The 20,275-nt window shown below is 41.6% G+C and overlaps 1 protein-coding gene across 1 annotated transcript in view; it reads left to right on the top strand.

Moving 5' to 3' along the window:
• Window positions 1-19,970: 19,970 nt before the first annotated feature.
• Window positions 19,971-20,275, top strand: part of EPB41L4A (erythrocyte membrane protein band 4.1 like 4A) — a gene marked incomplete at both ends in the record, with an annotated part of 129,664 nt that continues 129,359 nt past the window's right edge. Inside the window, one exon of the mRNA XM_079548648.1 lies at window positions 19,971-20,069. Within this exon, the coding sequence (XP_079404774.1) occupies window positions 19,971-20,069 (99 nt within the window). The remainder of the gene's footprint in view (window positions 20,070-20,275) is intronic.

Raw genomic sequence — 20,275 nt, forward strand, 5'->3', positions numbered from 1 at the left:
TTCCTCCCCAGATGCAAGACTCTACACTTGCTTTTGTTAAACCTCATCCGGTTTTTTTCTGCCCAGCTCTCCAGCCTATCCAGGTCTTGCTGAATGGCAACACAGCCTTCAGGCGTGTCAGCCAATCCTCCCAACTTTGTATCATCAGCAAACTTGCTGAGGGCATGTCCATGTTGATGTCCATGTTGATGGCCCTTGTATAGCTCAGTTCTATCTGGGACTTGTGAACTTTTTCTGACTGACAATATGATAGGTCATGCTCCTCTGGTAACAGTGCTAGCTTGGGTTCTAGATGAACAGCAGCCACCTTTATGCAGTGATGCTCCTGGGCTGATAAAACCTGTTTCATTGCAGTTTCTCCTGTAACTTGTCTCTGTCCCTGTATCAGGTGGACAGCATGTAACCTCCCCAAATTTCCTTATTCCTCTACAAACAGCTATGGCATGTAAAACTCAAAGGCAAAGCATTTCTTTCATTCTTGAATTGATAATGCATTTCATTAGTTTCTGCAGAAAGGATGTCATCCTAGTATTGAGTCAGTTATTACTGTATCAGCTCCAGTAGCAGAGGTTTGTGTAATGCACATTTCCAGAAGTGCTACTGAGTTCTGGGAGTTATCAACAGGGTGCCACTCATATTTGAGTGCCTCTATCTGATTATTAGTATTTGTGAAGTGGTTGGATAATGTTGAGAGGAGCGTGATACCAAAGCCCATAATGATCCCTTGAAGGACAGGCTTCTATTTTTTGTAGAAAAACACCCTAAGGTCCTAACCTAAGCTGATGACTGAGGCGAATAACTGGTAATTTATCGAATGCTGCCTAATTTGTTCAGTGACTCAGGCATAGGTTCCACAGAAGAAATGAGCTGGGCAGATTAAATTAAAGGCTGTGTCAGACTGCAACAGAGCAGACATAGCAATCTTAATTCCAGCATCTTCTGACATTCAAAAATTTGCTGCCTCAATAATATACACAGAAGGCTTAATAAAAGAGTCATCAAGCAAGATCACCAGGAGAAATAAAATTGCCCTGCCTTTTCTGTCTGTGCCACATATCAAGAAAATGAAGCAGCCTATTTATTGCTGCTGCTGAGGAAGCCGCAGCATGCAGCAGCACCTCCCCCAGCTCAGAGCTGGCTGCTCCAGTTACAGCAGCAACCACCATCTTGGCCCATTTTCTTGCTGGCAGGAGAACAGCAGGCCTGGCTGCCTGGTCCCTGCCTCCCTCCTGCTTCCCACACCCTTTCACCCTCTCCGTTTTGCCTACACGAGTGGGCAAGTGGAGGGACGCAGTACGTCAGCCATTATATGCAGCACCACCTAATCTTTTCCACTGCTTACAAATAGCCAAAGCCCAGACATGTGCAAATGTCTGAGCATCATCATGCTTTAAATGCAAAGGCTGAAGAAAACAAACTCTTCTTCTGCATCCCAGCTGCGAAGCATAGTACAACCACCTGCGACTGCCAGGGGTTATCAGTACATCTGCTTGCTCAGCCTCCCTCCTTCCCCCCAAAACAATTAATCAGAAGATTTGCATGTTCAGGCTTATTTGACTCCCTTGAAAATCTTGCATAAGAGCCAGGGCATGTGGAATGTGGGAGGACAGTATTGTAGAGAAAAAGAAGGGGCTATACAGCAGGGGGAACTCACATAGCAAGTAAATAAGGCTAAAAGAAGAGAGGTTAAACTTGTAAGAGGGCAAGGGGATACGGGATTTCTATCCATTCTGAGTAACATAGCTAGTGTAAAACAATACAGTAAAGAATCATCTCAGAAACAGACACATTTGGTAGCCTCCTCTGAATTAGGTAACAGATAAATTGAGTCCTGTAGGCCAGTAAGAACAACTCAGGATTTCCTTATTTCATACAACTTGAACAGTAACTTCTCAGCAACTGGGATAGAGTGCACAGTGGCCCTCAGAACCTCTTCTGTGATTTATATTTGAAACACCTGGGAGTATACAAAGCAAGAGGTAGTAAGGATGATGTGTTTTCAAGCTATAATTTTCTGCCATGGTACGAAGGCTGTTTCTGAGCCCTCAGCCTTGAATTGCCCTTATGGAATGATCTCATAATTTAAATAAATCTTGATTAAGCAATCATAAACTTCCTTTATTCAGTTCAATATTCAATCTGCGGTAAGATTCCTCATGACTCAATAAGCTAGGCAGGTCTTATGAGAGCTATTACAGATAGTTAATCTAGACTAGCACTTGAAATACACCTTTAAGGTAATAGTAAACCTTTTCAATTTAGATTTAAAAAAAAAAAGAAAAAAAAGAACTAAGATTGGGTTTCTGTGCATTGTATCCTTGTATGATGCTCTTCCTAAAGTATCTTAATGAGTTTTTGTTTGCTATGTGAGTTCCATTCCAGCTAACCTATTTGAAGTGAAAAGAAATCGTAATTTACTACTTGTGTTCTTTTCATAAAAGTAAATAAAAAAAACAAAACAGTATTCAAATATAGTTGTATATGGCTCTGTAGCTAATGAAGAAAAGCAAGAAAAATGCTGTATTAGAAAAACCACCGTGTTATATTCTCTTGTATTGAATTTTTCATTTATACTTTTTCAATTTTTTCTGTATTTCAAAAGGTGCCTGAATGTTTCTGTGTTCAGGAATAGCCAAAAATTTCAAAATGGAATCCACATAAATGCCTCTCGCATTTATAAGTTAGTAGCATAACATTTTTCTTTTTTTTTTGGAATGCTCCGCTTAGAAAAGCATCTGCAAATGAAATGTCGTAGTGTTATGGATATTTTGTCCATCCCTTATTAAAGTGAAGCAAACTTCTCGCAATCTTTCAAATATGTCATAAAATATAAATTGTGTATATTGATTTTTGTGGCAGAGGTGCTACAGTGAAGTCAGATTTGACATGAAGAAGAAATCATTGTAATTGAAAAGTTTGTTAATGACTTCTGTCTTTCATGTGGCAGAAAATTCTAAGCAAAAAGGCAAATTCCTGCTTCCTTTCTGACTGAAACTTTGTCCATGTTTGATTTCCCTACAAGTCCTAGCAAAACATAGCTCCATATTTTTCAACTCCAATGATCTTTACCTCTAAGTGACCAATTAAGACTGCTTTGAACAACGTAAAAACCTTCTTCTTCAGAAACACGTGCTTATCACAGAACAACTGAATGCTCAGAGTTCGAAGGGGCCCACGAGGATTATTGAGTCCAACTCCTGGCTCCACACCGCACCTCTCAAAATTCAAACCCTATGTCTGAGAGCACAGTCCAAACGCCCCCAGAGCTCCAGCATTTGAGGCCGTGCCCACTGCACTGGGCAGCCCATCCCATGCCCCCCGCCCTGTGGTGCAGAACCCATTCCCTAGCACCCCCAGCTGCCCCTCCCTTGGCTCCATGCCGTTCCCTCGGGCTCTGTCGCTGTCACACAGAGCGGAGCTCAGCGCTGCTCCTTTGCTCCCTGTGCGGAGCTGCAGCTGCCATCAGGCCTCCCCTCAGCTCCTCTGCTCTGGGCTGAACACACCCAGGGATCTCAGCTGCTCCTCACACGGATTCCCCTCTGGACACTTCACCATCTCCATTGGACTCCTATGGCCTCTCTAACAGTTTTATGTCCTTCTTACATTGTGACACCCAGCCTGCACCCAGTGCTGGAGGTGAGGCCGCACAGCACAGCACAGCTGACAACCCCTCCCTCTCCTGGTGGCAGTGCTGGGCCTGGTGCACCCCAGGGTACGGTTGGCCCTTTGGGCAGCCAGGGCACGCTGCTGGCTCACGTTCAACTTGCTGTTATCCAGAGCACACAGATCCCTTTCTGTAGGGCTGCTCTCCCACCCATCATCCTACAGTCTGTACATATAGTTGGGATTGCCTCATCACAGGTGCAGAATCCAGTACTTCCTTTATTAAAATTAATATGTTTGCTGATTTCTTCCGATTTATCAAATTCTCTGCAAGGTCTCTCTGGGAAATCAATAGCCCCTCACAATGTAGAACTGTCTGCAAACTTAGATAGTAATCTTCAAGTTAAATTATTAAATAGAAGTGGTCCTAAAATTGAGCCCTGCAGAAGCCCAGAAATGACTGGCTGCCAGTCTGATTTAACCACATTACTACCACCCCTTTGAACCCAACACATTAACCAGTTGCTCACCCATCACGTTATGTTTCTTTCTAGTTGTATGGTGAATATTCCCTCCAGGACACTACAAGAAACAATATCAAAGCTCTGCTGAAATTAAAATAAATAAATAAATAAATAAATAAATAACATCTACTGGCCTTCTTTGTCAATAGGTGGGTAATCTTTTAATGAAAGGAGATTAATTGTGTTCCGTAGGACTCTCCCCTTGTGACCATGTGTTGGCTTTGACCAATGCCTGCATTATCTTTCAAATGTTTTTCAATAACTCTCAAAAATAATTTCCAAAATTTTGCCATATGCCAAAGTGAGATTGGCAGGCCCATAATTACCAGGGTCTTCTTCCTTGCTCTTCTTGAAAACTGGGACATCTGCCAGCTTCCAGTCAACTGATACCTCTCCAGATTCACAAGGTGATTGAAAAAACAGTTGAGAGAGGTCTTACAATGGAATCATTTAACCTTTTGAGTACTCTGGATGAATCTCAGTGGGTCCAATAGACTTATATACATTTAGCTGAAGCAGCAAATCCCATACACATTTGGAGCTGTCTGGGAGTTTATTATTACTGCAGTCATAGTGGTCCAACTCAGGGCTCTAGGGGTCCCAGAGCCTGTAATTGCTGTTGAGCACAGATGCAAAGAAAGCATTAAATGTATCTGCCTTGCCTGCATTCATATTTGTGGTGACCATCCTCATTAAGTAACAGACCGATGTTATCTGTGATCTCCCTTTAGTTGTTAACAATTTTTAAAATCTTTTTTTTTGTTGTTCCCCATAGTACTGGACAGCATCAACTCCAACTGAGCTTTGGTGCACTAACCTTTCCATACAATAATGAATGGCATCTTTGTAGTTCTTCCACACTACCCATCCTCACTTTCTGTGGTCATAAACTCTTTTTTTTTTTTTTTTTTTTTTTTTTTTTTTTTTTTTTCTCCTTTTTTTTTAAACTAAACTCTAGAAGTAGATGATTACTTAGCCAAGAAAATCTTCTACCTCATCTACATGACTTTTTTGAAATGCCTGAAAAATTCAGGCATTTTGAAATTGCCTATTCTTGAGCTCTTAAGAGGTGGTACTTAAAAAGTAACCAGTAACTATTGGACCCCAAGGCCTTCAAAAGGTCCCTGAAGACTCTACTAGCTAATTTTCCTTGAACAACCTGAAATCTGCTCATCCTATATCCAGGCTTGAAATACTGTTGGTAGTATTCCCGATATTTTAAACTCAAGTACTTCATGGTGACTATTGCCAAGATGGCACTCACGAGACCCTGTCTGTTCGAGCTATGGTTTTGGGAGGGCATTTCTCCCAATTGGTTCCCTCAATACCAATACCAAGAAGCTAATATGGAGGTGTTTTAGGAGTCTCCCGGACCTGTTTGTATCATCCCAATCAATATCTGTCGAAGTTCCTCATAAAGAGCAGTCCTGTAACGGCATTTACGGGTTGCGCTTTGACTGCCATCTAGTGGTGTGAGATTTGCATCGCTTCAGCAGTTCTAATGGGAAAGTCGGCATTTCTCACGCGGTCCATAGCAGTAAGTGAAGACGTCAGTGAAGAGCAAATAACCCTTAGTGTTCTTACATGCATTCAAGATACTGCAAGAGTATCAGGGACTATTACATTTGTTACAGTCATTTGTAACAAATTGTAAGCGTTTTTTCTTCTACATTTCCAGTGCACGAACCTTATCCATTTTTCTTATTGTATCTGCAAAATGTAATAGGTCAGGGAGAAAAAAAAAAAAAAAAAAGCAAATCACCAGCACTACATGGTTTTATTTACCATGGGCGAAACAGTACAAGCGATTTGCTTAGCTGCAAATAACAGTTTGCTCTCTCCTTCACCTTTTGCGCTGTTTTTTTCATGTTGGACTAGGAAGACAAACCAGAATGTGGTAACTTTGGGATTGCTGGTTTTTGCCACCTTGATCCTTTGCTCATGTAAGTGAGTGAAACTTACATCACACATAACTTTTTAATTAGAAGGCAGGACGGAATCTTCAGACTTTGAGCCTCTTACTTGCAGCTCTCCTCTGTATCCATCTCTTTATCTCGATTCTGTCTTCACTTCTGAGTTCTTGTTCCTGCTTTTGGTTTTTGTCTCCATTGTTTCTCTTACCATTACTGACTAATCTGCTCAGGGTTTAAACTGTTACTCAGCCTCAGCCTGGTCTGAACACATTTCTTGTCTATGCTTATTGGCTTATTCACTACTGCAGTAATGCAAGCAGGCTTTACAGCTGCAGAGGAAGAGTAGAGTTTGACAAGTTACATCATTTCATTACCTTCTATACTGAATGCTTACTACATATATATATGAGGTATTTTACAGAGTCTTATAGTTGATTTGGAATTCTGTGTTATATTTATCTTCCGCAGAGACAATTTTTAACCACAGATTAAAAAAAAAAAAAAAAGTGCATTGTTCTATTAGTATGACTTATTCCCTAAAATTAAACATTTTTCCTATTTGTGATCCATTTACCAAAATCTTACCAGTCAACAATAAGAAACTGCATAAGAATAAAAATAAAAATAAAAAATATTACAGATTCTATCTGGCCAAAATATTACAAGATTATTACTTGCTGGAATAGGCTACCTTATTTCATAGAATCATAAAATCACAGAATCATTAAGATTGGAAAAAACATCTAAGATCATCTAGTCCAACTGGCAACCCCCATCACTATGCCCACTAACCATGTCCATCAGTAGCACACCCACATGTTTCTTGAACATCTCCAGGGATAGCTGTTCTGCCACCTTCCTGGGCAGCCTGTGCCAGTGCATGGCCAGTCCTTCTAAGAAGTTTTTCCTAATATCCAACCTGAACCTTGCCTGAGACAACTTGAGGTCACTACCTCTCATCGTATCACTAGCTGCCTGGGAGCAAAGCCCGATCCCCACTTTGCCACAACCTCCTTTCAGGTGGTTGTAGAGAGTGATAAGGTCTCCCCTCAACCGCTTCTATAGACTAAACAATCTCAGTTCAAATATGGCATACAAATTAAAATGCACAACATTAACTCAATATATACTCATAGTGTTAGTACATGAGGCAAACTAGAACACAGGAGTGTCCCTCTGAATATAAAGAAACACTTCTGTACTGTGTGGATCCGGAACAGATTGCTTAGAAGCTTGTGGAGTATTCATCTTTGGAAAACTTCAACAGCCTGAGTGCAGTCCTGGACAGGTTGGATTAGGTGGTCTCCAGATAGGCCTGCCAACTTCAAACATTCTACGGTTCTGTGATTTTGAAATATTTGACTTAATTTTGCAAAGCTGTTATTTTCCCAAATAATTATTATTCTTTAGTACTGAGATGTGAAGACAACAGACTTATTTTGTAGTAGCAGAAAAGAAAGAGTGAAATGCTATGAAACTCATAAATATGCTTTAGCATGTGAGTTTAGGGCTGCACACTGAAACAGAACAAATGACAAGAAAATTCAAACTAGAAAATGCCATATTTTCAGTGACACAATGTGGTGTTAACATGACAAGCAAAGGAAAAATAACTTTCCAAATCAGATTTTTATCTTGCTAATGTTCCTTTAGCTGGGAGGGCTGGGGGAAAGATAGGCTCCCTTTTGGCACGAAACTCAGCAGTGACAAATCATCTTGACTTCATGCTGAGGTTTGGCTGCAATAAGCAATGTTCATCAACTTCAGAATAATACCTCTTTGTCTATCACAAAATAAATAGCACAGGTGGAGCTATCGCTTGTCTGACCAGTTTTGCCTTCGAGGATTTTCAGCAAGCAAGGAATACAATTGAGATGAGTGTGCATGAAAAACTAATTTGGTCTCATACTTCAATAGGTGACCCACTCTCACCGTCTGTCCAAAAGATCTAGGCATTAAATATTGACTTGTGTATTCATTTGAAGACTTATTCCAGTATTCATGGAAAAAGAGGACAATATGTAAGTCCTAGGGTTGTTTTTTTTTCTTTTTCTTTTATCTTTTCCCCCTATTTGTAATAGCATAAAGTGTGGTGACAAGCTTTATATTTTGATTACAGTGATATAGTTGAGTAGGAAAAAAAAAACCAAGATGTGAAGTGTCAGAAGGCTTTGTTAGACGTACTGGAAATGCTGTTAGAAAACTATTTTCATGAAATCTGTTTCCAGAATTTCCAATACACTTCACTGTCAAGTGAATACTGAGTTTTTATAATTTCTGGTTTTGACAGGAAGTTTCAGATCTGCTTTTTTAAAAACAGTTTAAGGTACCTATCCTAATCCTCTGGACTTGTCAGTACCACAATTCCACTCCTCAAAAATCATGAGGATTTTAGCATTTTAATCACAGAGATTTTTGATGAAGAAAACGAGAAGAGTCTTTCAATGGACAATAAACAATTAACTCATATAAAAGGTAAAAGGATTTGGAATAAAATCCCACCCTTCCATGATTTAGCATAATTCCCTGGTGAAATTACTTAACTTGTCTGTGCCTCAGTTTATTTGGCAGTAGAAAAAGCTTAGTGATGCCTGCCCATCTCATCTGCTCTTCCTCATGAGGATCAATTTTTATGCTTGCACAGTGTTCTAAAATATTGAAGTTCATGTTGGTTTTTTTTCCTCAATGATTTTTTTTTTTTTAATGTTTGTTTTTGTTACAAGTAGACATTAGAGTTTTCCATCATAGGGGATCAGATTATAATTATTTTTTTTTCAGTTAATATTATATTGGAAATAATGGATATTCAAGGAAAAAAAGTGTGAAGACAAATGAGTGCTCAGCTGGTGCTGGTTCTGTATCCAGCACTAACAGAAGAAAATGCTCCTATGGGAAGCTCAGTCTGTGAAGAAGACAACTGTTTTATGGGTCACGGCTCAAGGACTATGCAGGACATATCAATCAGTTGATCTCTATTTTGACTAGTCACACAAGTTATTGGAGAATAAAGAAGTATAGGAACCTTGCTGCTATTATGTTCTTTGCTGTCAGCTGATTAATGACACAGAAGAAAGCTGAGTCTGTTTTCCAAATGGCATTTGAAGAACCAAACCTCGTGATTCTCTTAGGCTGCTGCTGAATAAATAGCCCCAGGAGATCGCTGAGAAAGAATTTGGAAATCATGTTAGTTTGGAAGTAGTTTTTATGTTCAGTTAATCCAAGGAAAAATACAGGAGGATGACTTGAAGTACTAAGTCTACCTTAGGGAGAACAGTTAGCTACACACAACATCCTTACACCAAGTGTGTTTTACAAGGAGGAAGAAGTGTGGGAATAGAAATGATTGCTCCTAATTTACTGTTCCGTAACTGACATTATGTCTTATCATACTCTCTGGTAAGTAATAAACTGTTGTCTTAACTGATGTTAGGTTTGAACACACACTGCCCTTTAGAAAACCAAGTAATGAAATATCAGTTGGTATAAAACAAGAGTTCATGCGAAATTAGCTCCAGGCACCTAAAATGACTTCAGAAATTGCTAACCAAAAATGTCCTTTTTCAACTAAAGGATCACCTGCTTCTCTGGCCATGAGTTTAAATTCTGAACTCATTATACTTGGATTTGATGAGCAGCTACTGATTTATTTAAATTCAGCTTTCATGGGATAGATTGTGGTTTTAGGCTGGCCCTGAGGATCATGACTTCTGGCTAGCTCTCCTCCAGATGGTAGTCATCCTACCCGTGTATCCAGCTCTTGACAAAAAGCAAAACCAAAATGACTCTTCTTTAAAGCAAGCTATTCTGAGCAACCTGATATTGTTTGGAGACATTGTGGAAAAAAAACAAAAACAAAAAAATCAAATTTGCAGGAGGAATTTTTCTAAGTCTTGTTTCCAAGTTAGAGAGCCTGACTAACCAGAACTCAACTTTTAACAACTTAAACTCAACTTAAACTCCGAACTTTTAACAAGACTAGTAATTTAATTATAGCTGAATATCTTGTAAGGATTCTTGTACCAGATATGTCTCTGTCCATGAAGAGATATATGGGATAATACCACAAATGTGGTATGGGGCAGTACCACAGATTGTGGCTAACTCTGTGGGTGTTCGAATAATCTCAAAACACAGCAACAGTTTAGCTGCTCAGATTTCCTCCATGAACTGAAAGCTCATGTTTCCTTAGAAGGTAAAATGAAAGCTGAAACTATTGATAAGTTTTCCTTGTGATTATGGCTAAATTATTAATCTTATGTAAGATTTGTCTAAAAGGCGTCAGTCGTACCTCTGCCTCTGGAAGAGGACAGAGTGCCCTGTCACGTTCAAACATTCAGGCAAAATAACATGCTGTCTGATTTGCTGGCTCTCTTGAGTATGTCTATACAGATGCAAACAGTGTTCTGCCTGATGGCTCTCATCTACTTGTGTGGGAGTATAAAGCTGTGTAGTCGCCATTCTTGGATGTTTTCAAAACCAGACTGAACAAAGGCCTGAGGCAGCCTTGTCTGGCCTCCTGGTTGATCCTGCTTTTAGCAGAAGCTTGAATTAAACACTGCCTAAGACCACTTTCTAGTAACCTTGTGATACCATGACTGTAGGGTTTCACTTCAACATTTGATGAAATATCATCAGCTTGATGCTAGGTCAACCTTGACTGACTGTCAGACCCCCATGCAGATGTTCTTTCACACCTTGTTCTTTGACAGAATTCAGGAGCAAAAAAACACAGATGAAAAGCAAATCAATCAAGATAAGCACAGGGAGATAGCTCACCATTTAACATCATAGGCAAAACAGATTCAACATGGAAAAAACTGATTTAATTTATTGCCTGTTAGAAAATAGAATAAAATAGTGAGAAACAGTGATAAAATCTAGGACACTTTTACCCCTTCTTCCTAGGCTCAATTTCACTCCTTTATTGTCCAGTCCACTGCCTCCTTCCCATCCACACTGAATCACAAAGAGGAGGTGGGGAATTGGGGTTACAGTGCTGCAGTGCTGCTCCCTTCTCACAATGTTCATCTGCTGCAGTGCATACCCCTTCTACGGACTCAAGTCCCTCATCAGCTCCTTCAGCTCAAGTTCTGTCTATCAAGTCCTTTGAAACAGGCTGCTCCAGTATGATTCCCCACTTCCCACTAGATAACCTGCACCTGCATAGGCTCCTCTCCACAGGCTGCAGTTCCTGCTCTGGCTCTGCTGTGGATCTGCTGCACCCTGGGCTCCTCCATGGCTGTGGGGGGAGATCTGCTCTGAGTCTGGAGAGAGATATCCTAATCCTCCAAAAGCCTCTCCTGGGTTGCAGAGAGCTTCTGCTCTTCCCCTGAAGCACCTCCTGCCCTCCTCTTGCACTGACCTTGGTGCCTGCAAGGCAGCTTCCCTCCCATTTTCTCAAAACTGCTGCACTGTGTTTTTTACCCTTTCTTAAACATACAATCATAGAATCATAGGATGGAACCTTTAAGATCATCTAGTTCCTACACCCCCTGTGATGGGCAAGGACACCTCCCACTGGACCATGTTGCTGAAAGCCCCATCCAGCCTAGCCTTGAATGCTTCCAGGGAGGGGGGGATCCACAGACTCTCTGGGCAACCCGTCTCTGTTGCTCCACCACCCTTGCAGTAAAGAATTTCTTCCTAAGATCTAGTCTGAATCTACCCTCTTCCAATGTAAAGCCATTATCCCTCATCCTAGTGTTACATGTTTTTAAAAAGTACCTCCCTAGTTTTCCTGTGGGTAAATACCTTCCTTCAGGTATTGGAAGGCCTCTACAAGACGCCTCTGGACCCTTTTCTTCTGCAGGCTGAAGAGTCCCATCTCTCTCAGCCTGTCCTCATAAGGCAGGTGCTTCAGCCCCTCTGATTACCTTCATGGCTCTCTAGACCTGCTCCAACAGATCAAAGAAGTCCTTCTTGTTTTGGGGGCTCTGGAACTGGATGCAGTACTCCATGTGGGGTCTCATGAGAGCAGAGTTGAGAGGTAGGATCCCCTTCCTTGACCTGCTGGCCACACTTCTCTTGAGCTAGCCCAAGATATGATTGGCCTTCTGGGCTGCAAGCACATATTGACAGCTCATGTTGAATTTCTCAGGAATGGATACTCCCAAATCCTTCTCCACAGGGCTGCTGCTCTGAAGCCATTCTCTTCACAGCCTGTATTTGTTCTTGGGATTGCTCCTACCCAGGTGCAAGTAAACATGTTTCCTTGAGGCAGTGCAGCGTGGCTTCAGGGTCCCCTTGTACCCTGCAGTGAGACCACTGGAATCAAGTGGAGTCAGCTGTGACTAGCATGGGGCAGCACTTTCCTTGCCTCGTAGAGAAGGCTGGTAACTGCTGACAAGCACCAGGTCACCCACCCTCAGTACAACTTCTGCTCAGTGGTCTACTAAGCCTGGCTGCTCTAAGCCCACACAGGAAAGAACAAAAACTAAGTCAACTTCGTAAGTTTGTTCCTGAGCCTGGAAGCTTCAACCTGATACCAAAAGGAGTAATGTCATTCTTTCTTTCAAACCTTGAAAGTTCTACATGAAATTATCAGTTTAAAAGACTAAATAATCTGAAAATGTAAAAATTGCTTAACCTAGCACATTGCCACTCCTCACGCTTTTTACAGATAAATGAAACTCTACCAATGCCTGCTACGCAATCAGTATTCCTTTTTTTAACACCTCCATGCAGAAAACTGTATAAATAAAAGACTCTTACTGAGCTTTTAGTGATTTATTAATAGATTTTGGATAGTACAGATAGAAGCAGACAGATGTACAACTTAATTAGTCTTAAATTTTAATTGATAAACTATGTAACACTACAGTCTGTGCAAGCACATCTCAATAAATATGCAAGGAATGAGGTTCCTGGTAGTGAGGCTACAAGCACTGGTTTGGTTAACAGTCTTAAAGGTATGAATAAAAAAAAACAATTCAAAATGGTATTTCAGGTGTGCTGTTCTGGCAAAGAAGTAAGATGCCAGGAATTTAGTACCTATAATAGCAGCATAAAATGATATAAAATGCATGTGCAAGGAAATCAGGAGTTCATTCTGATCTTGTGATAGCAGCAGTGGAAGTGTTATGAATGAACTTGATATTAAAAATATGGAAAATTTCAGGTAATAAAGAATAAGGTTTTCTGTAAAAGTATTAGTAAGTAAGGAATGATTTAACCTCATGAACCCTCTCATTGCCTGTACTGTGCCAAATCCTCTTACAACTTTAGAGGATTTCTGTATCAGTTCTTGGCAATCTATGCCATTCTGCAATATGATGAATTTGAAAATATTCATATATTAGGATAACAATATAACTTACAAGTTGTGTTAGCTGAGAAACAATTATACTCGTGTCCTAGAAAATATAAAAATATCCCTAATGTAGCCACTTTGTATATAATATATATAGTGTCCTATATGTGGAGGTGAACACTTTAACATTGAGACTTTCAGGGTCTACTATCAGTGTTCAGCATAGGATGCCTTTTTCTCCAAGACTGATGAAATTGATTTTTGCTTTCAGGGAATAGAAACATGTTTTATCAACAGTTGCTTCATTTTGTGTATTTAGCCTAGAAAACAAAGCCTTGAAAATGCAAAAACACCTTCTATATAACCAGCTAGTACATGCGTAGCTGTTTATCCCATTTGGTAGGAAGAGTTACAATGAGGCATGCTGCTAGATCTGGTGGCTGAAATACCAGAAGCCTATGTATAAAAACTCCATGAAGTAAAATGCTGTGAGAGAAAGGCAGTTTGGTGCTGTGAGAAGCAGAGGGGAGCTGTGGAAGCAGATAATGGAGAGGAACACTCAAGCAGTAGATCACCCTCCAGTTGCCTTCAAGGCAAGATGCTTCATTTTAGGGTAGTTGCTGTGCCGGGAGTATTTGCATTCCATCAGAGCTGTTTACATTTACATGACCTAGCCTGATCCTGTCTTTCTGTCTCTGGTTATCAGACTCAGCTCCTTTAAAAACGTCTTCTGCTTGAAGTCTTTTTAGCAGACTGTCATGCTTGTCCTGTTTTTCAGTTTATGTGAATTTTTCCCCCCACTTTTCTTCATTTTTTTTCTTTCTTCTTTGGTGCACCTTTCACTGCTTGATTTCCTCGTTTACACATTTCTCCCATATGCTTACTTTGCAGTTCCTGTCGTCCCAGCAACAAACAGATGTTGCTTATTCCTCCTTACTTTCTCTTACCCTTTACTTGTATTTTCCTTTCTCCTCTCCTATGATGGAAATAAATAGGTTTTTTCAGCTTTATGAAGGTTAGTGTGACCAAGTAACTTGAGGGCAAAGGTGAAATGGCAAGAAATTCTGTTAGCTGTACAGAATAATGAGGATCAGTAAGCATTGCCATGGCCTTGAAGTGTGGTGAAATTTACACCATGACAGTATGAAGTATTGAAGTACCAGAACTTGAAAAATATGATTATTTTGTTTTGTTTTTTTTTAAAAGTTATTTAGTTTTTTAAATAATCATAGGGCTAAGAAAATGTTTTTGAAGGCAGGATAAGGGATAAGTTATTTAATTTCTTTGGCTTATTAAGGGACTTTCTGTCCATGAGGTTCTCATTTACATTTTTTTATGTTGTAAAGAAAGAATCAAAGGCTAACAAATGTTGTGCACACAAACATGTCAGTCAGGTGTAACCACCCTTACAAATAAGCTCCCAGAAAAGAGGTAGACTGTCTGGATCTTCCTGTTGTTCAGCTTGACTTCTTATTTACAGAAGTTTCTGAATTCCTGGGCTCCACAGCAAGAAATGATGCCATGTACAAGGGAAGGTGGTAAATGCGAAATCAATTTGGTTGCTCACTGGCTCTGCTCTTTGAATGGGAGACATCTCTGAAATGAGATGCAGTGACTGGTTTAGGAGCTTAAGCCCATCCTCTGTGTACTGAAAGGAAACCTGAAGTCACAGCAGGTTGTGTGGCGTGATCTGGCCAAGTGTCTGAGGCTACAAGATGAACTGCTTATTTCTTTGATCTGCTGAAGGAAGCTGCTGATATCCCATTGCTTACGAATCACCATAGATACATAGTCACTGAATAAAAATATCTTCTGATTACTACAGCATCCCATCACCATCACTCACCACAGGGGACATTCTCCAGACAAATACTACATCTGCATCAGTTTAACTGTCTCCATACTTGTTGCCTTAGAGTTGCATTAGAGTTCTTGCTTCAAGAATCTCCTCAGCCTATGTCCTGCTTGCCTAAGTAATTGCTTAGTTTATTGTGTGCCTAATTCCATTTCCAGCATCTGTAGAAGTCTAATGTAGTCATATAACCCTCTGGGAAACAGAACCAGAGGATCTGTTTGAGGCAATAATGCCCCAAAACTCCTACATTTGCTGTGTTTGGGAGGGGAAAATAAGAGATGATTGTTACAGACAAAGAGTTCGAACAACAGACTGACTGATTATGTGAGTCCCCTGTAATCTAAAACCAGCATGGACAGCCTACCATTGGATATAAGGTGCTTTAGAATAATATTTGGAAGCCTTTTAGACAAACATCGAGGATCATCTACTACTTTGGTCTACATACTTCTAGCTCCCTGAGCATTAAGGCTGTGGTACATCATTCCACACTGACTTACTACAGCTATACTTCTGGAGCCCCTCTAATGTGGTAGGACAGACTTCACAGACTGGAGACAATAATATTTTCTGTTCTTCTGCATGGATATGCTCAGTCCTGTCTGACTAAGAAAGGTAGCAGTTTATCCTTTAGATAGTATGGTCTGAAAAAACTATTTCCTCCACCTTCTAGGTGTACATAGATCTTCGTAGCTTCTTCTTTTCTGTGATCGATGCCACAACGTAACAACTGAAAGCATCAGCACATTAATTCAGATCTAGGGGAGAATGCATTCTTTTTTCTTTAGGTGAATTAGATGATTATGTTTTGCCTCTCAACTATTGTTACTATTAAAATACATTCAAGTTTTGCCAAGGAAGTTCAGCATAAGCAAAGTAAAACAGGATCATCTGGTTCTTCTTTGCATAAGGGTAACTTGTCAAAGTCTTAACAGAGACTCTGTAAAATCACATCACAGCAAAATTAGGTTGAATAAACAGTAGCTAATTCCTTTTCTTTTTTTAAGACAGGATTTTTATTTTATTTTATTATTTTTTTTTTTGCTGTGATGAAAACATACAGCTTCTAATTTTAACTCTATAGTTTAAAATAAATATTCTAAAATCTTTGTATTTTTCATTGGAGAAATTACTTTTAAAATATGCTCTTTTCATTCAAAAATCAGAAAATGAGATATTTTTACAATTTGCTTAATCATTTAGTATTAGTATTTAGTATTAGATTTTACAGTGCTGCAATCTCCTGGGGTTTTGCTAAGCAAACAATTAAAGAGAAAAAAATGAATTTTTACTGGTGGCATATCAGTTTGGAGCTCCCCAAGGTGTTCATTTTTATAGAAGTCCTATAAATACAGCCAGCTATTCAAGAGTAATTAGAGACATTTAAAGTTTTTTCCCCCCCCCTCCTGATTATTGCTGGCTTACAGATCTACATATTATCCTTAATTCAACAACTATTATATTTATTTATCATAAGTGATATGTCTATCTCTAAGGGCTCTGTAAGTTTATTAAATAGAAAATAATGTCAAATCCCAACTCGTTATGGGCTGATACAGTCCAGCGGATGCATACTTACGATGTGTAGTAATGCATAGTTTGGTGTGAGAAATGTGCATTTATGCGCATTTGGGTGGAAGGGCCAGAAAATAATACAGCTTGCAGTAGCATGTCAAACATCTGGAGAAGCTCTTCTGAGGGACTGAAAATGACTGGGACAGTTATGAGGCAACGATATATGGGCAGGTGGACGTACACAGAGCCAGAGCGGTGCAGTGCAGCTGAAAGATTGGTTTAAGGCTCCTGTGACAAGCCTAGTCCCTAAAAATGCTTGTTGAACAGTACTCCTGTTATGAATTTCTTCTTTAATGGAAGACGCATTTGGGGTTGTATATTTAGAGCATATGCTGTTTTCATTTTGAACTTGTTTCATTAAACCTCAATACTTTTCTCTATTCTTTGTGTGAGCAGCGAGCTGAATCCAGGAGGCTTGGTCTTCATGCAAGGAAGAAGGTGGAGATGGTACTTTGTAGCTGGTATTAATTTTCCATCAGTCTTCCAGAAGGCACATGGATGAGACACAGAAATTACTTTTCTACAGACTGATAAATAAGAATGACCAGGTCAATGGCTGAGAAAAGCTCAGCATATCTCTTGCTGAATGCTCACTAGTGAGAAAACAGACAAGTTGAACCCTCCTTCAGGCTGTTAGTGTTACTGTTACTGCTAGAATATGGATATAGGTCACTTTGTATATAGAAGTCATTGTGGCTCTCAGCATCTTGTTAATATGACCACATTAAAAATAGTTGGTTACAGCAAAACTAATCACAATTCTGAAGACATACTGGATAATAGCAACTGCAGCATATTGCACTGGGTTCCTCATTCAGAAGACGATGGATGAAACATCCTTTATGACCTGGTCCTGTACTCACATGCCTGAGTTAAATGTGTCCATAAGTGTTTGTGTGATGAGACTTTATGTCAGCATGTTTTCCTTAGGAGTGCTTGACCTGTGTTTCTTCTTGCTGGGAGAATTAAAACAAACTCAGTTTCTTAATGGATTCGGAAAACGGATGACTGTCTTGTGTTTCTCACAATTCATGAGCCGGTCTGATGCTTGAAATAAATAGGCAGGGCTGGTGTTAACGTAGTATAAAACTCTGAGCAAACCTTGGTCCTGTATTTTTGCCCCTCTTAATCAGTTGTTTTGCTTTCTTGATCTCCATGAGTCACATTGATCCCTTGCAGAGATTCCACCCTCTCTTCTACTATCCTAGAGATTTTCTCACTTCTTTAGTCTGGGACTCCCTTCAAGGTCCCTACTCCAGATGCAAGTTTCTGATAGTGCTGACAAAACAGCTGCCAGCTATGCTCTGGGGCAGTAGCTGTGTAGGAGGCGATTTTACATTAATAGCTCAGTGCTACAAACACTGGCATCAGCTGAATGTGAGTGCATATTTGATATAGTCCCAGTGGAGCAATCATCTGATGAGTAGTAGCTTGAAAAGAATCTTCAAAACAGAGGACACTGAGTCATTCACTTTGATTGCCTATAACCTTGATTTAAACTGCTCAGGTGCAGGACTGTGACTGAGCAATATGATCCATTTTAAAATTACAGTTAAAGGTTTTAAAACAGATTCTGAGTTCAACAAGCCCTCCCCCTCACTTGATTATCAGTGATTTATACATATATAATGACTTTAACTGACTGAGAGAGTAATTTATGTCATGACATGCATGATATATAGATCTAAATAGACTAAATGGGGGGAGGGGGGGGGGGAAGGAACCATCTGCTCCCTAGGAAACTGTTGTCAGAAGGATTCAAGAACTGTTTGAAAAATGTGGCAGGAAAAGCAGGAATAAATTTATATGAATTTCTTGTAATATCTAGATGATATGCTTACTGGGCATACACAATCCAACAAACATGATTAGGAATTCAAATTTTTAAGCTTTTGCAATACTTCGCAGTCTGTTTTTACGAACGTATATGATGCCAATTATGCAACTCTGACAAATTTGCCTTTTGCCTTGATGTTCACACTGCCCATGGGAAACATTCATTGGCTGGTTTGTCCATTTACAGGATGGATAAAGAGATTCCAAGACCTTGCTGTTCAGGTTTGCACACAGCCTGCACTGAAAAAGGGAAAGGGAAAACAGGCTTCTATTTAGGGCAGCATTTAAACGCAGAAGTGTTCTCTACACCACACACCAAATGGCTATGAGGCTCTACCAGGGGGAAAATCTCCTTCTGCCTTCCTCTTGCACAACATGAGCAAGCCAACCGTAAGAAAAACACTTAACATGTATTCTTAAATGTACACATGCAAATGTGTCTGATCTGCAGCTGGACAACTCATGCATGCAGAGTGAGATAAATACATGGCACCTGTGGGAGCGGGGCTTAACCTCTGATTGAAGGGGAGAAAACATACAATATGGGTAGCACTGGTAGCAATAAAACACAGGTGGACAACTGAGTGGTCCAGGAATTATACAGAAGCACTTGCAACTTCTTTTACATCCTGTTTTTTTCACAGGACCGATAGTTCTTAAACGCATTTGCAGCAAGTTCACTATTTACACCAGAAGGCACTTCTGGCCGTGGCTTTAAAGCCATCCTTTCCCGGACCCCGCCGCCGTTTTCTCCAGCACTCCGCCACCACACGCGGGAAAAACCCATCAATCATCCTCGACACGACGCCCGCGAGGAGCCCGGCCTGCCCGGGCCCAGCAGGGGTCACTGCTGCCGCGGCGCGGGCCGCGGCCGGGCGGGGCGGCGGCGGGCAGGGCGGCTCTGGGTCTAGGCTAGAGCCGGGGGGGGGGACGCTCCGCCGGCAGCGCCGAGCGGCGGGGCAGCGCTCGGCGGACAGGTGCCGTCTGCGGCCTCCGCACCGGACCCGGCCGCCCGCGGCTCCGTTAGAGCGGGGTCGGCGGGCGCAAAAGCCGCGGCGCTGCCTCGGTGGCCGCTCCACCGCACAAAGAGGCAGCGAGGGAACGTGCGCGCACGGGGAGGGGGACGGGCGGGTGGGCGGCTCGGCACCTCCCCGGGGCGGCGGTGGAGCGCTGTGACAGCGAGGGCCGTGCCCGACTCCTTCCTCCGCAGCTCCGCGTCTGCCTCCCGGCGGAGAGCTGCCCGCAGCCCCGTCCGAGCGCTCCCGCGGGGATGGCCGCGGCGGAGGGCGGTCCCGCGGGGCCGGGCGCTGAACTATAGCGGCCCCGGCCTGCAGCAGACGCGGCGGGGCGCGGAGCTCGAGGCGGCCCTGCCCGGCTGCGGCTCAGCCCTAATCGGCCCCCGGAGCCCAGCAGGCATGGGCTGCTTCTGCGCCGTCCCGGAGGAATTCTACTGCGAAGTTTTGTTCCTGGACGAGTCCAAGCTGACCCTCACCACGCATCAGCAGGGCATCAAGGTGAGGGCGGGCGGCGGCGCTGCCTCGCGTCTGGTCGTGCGGCCGGGAGGGGTCCCGGGGATCCCGCGGGAGGCGAAAAAAATTATGGGGTGGCTTTGCTTGTGGTCTGGTGAGGGACGGGTGACCCGGGAAGACGCGCGCCTTGGAAAGCTGTAGGATTTCAGTCAGCAGGTGCCGGACAGCGCGGAGCACTCCGGATTCTCCAC

The sequence above is a fragment of the Tetrao urogallus genome, assembly GCF_951394365.1.
Source record: "Tetrao urogallus genome assembly, chromosome: Z".
Lineage (NCBI taxonomy): Eukaryota > Metazoa > Chordata > Aves > Galliformes > Phasianidae > Tetrao > Tetrao urogallus.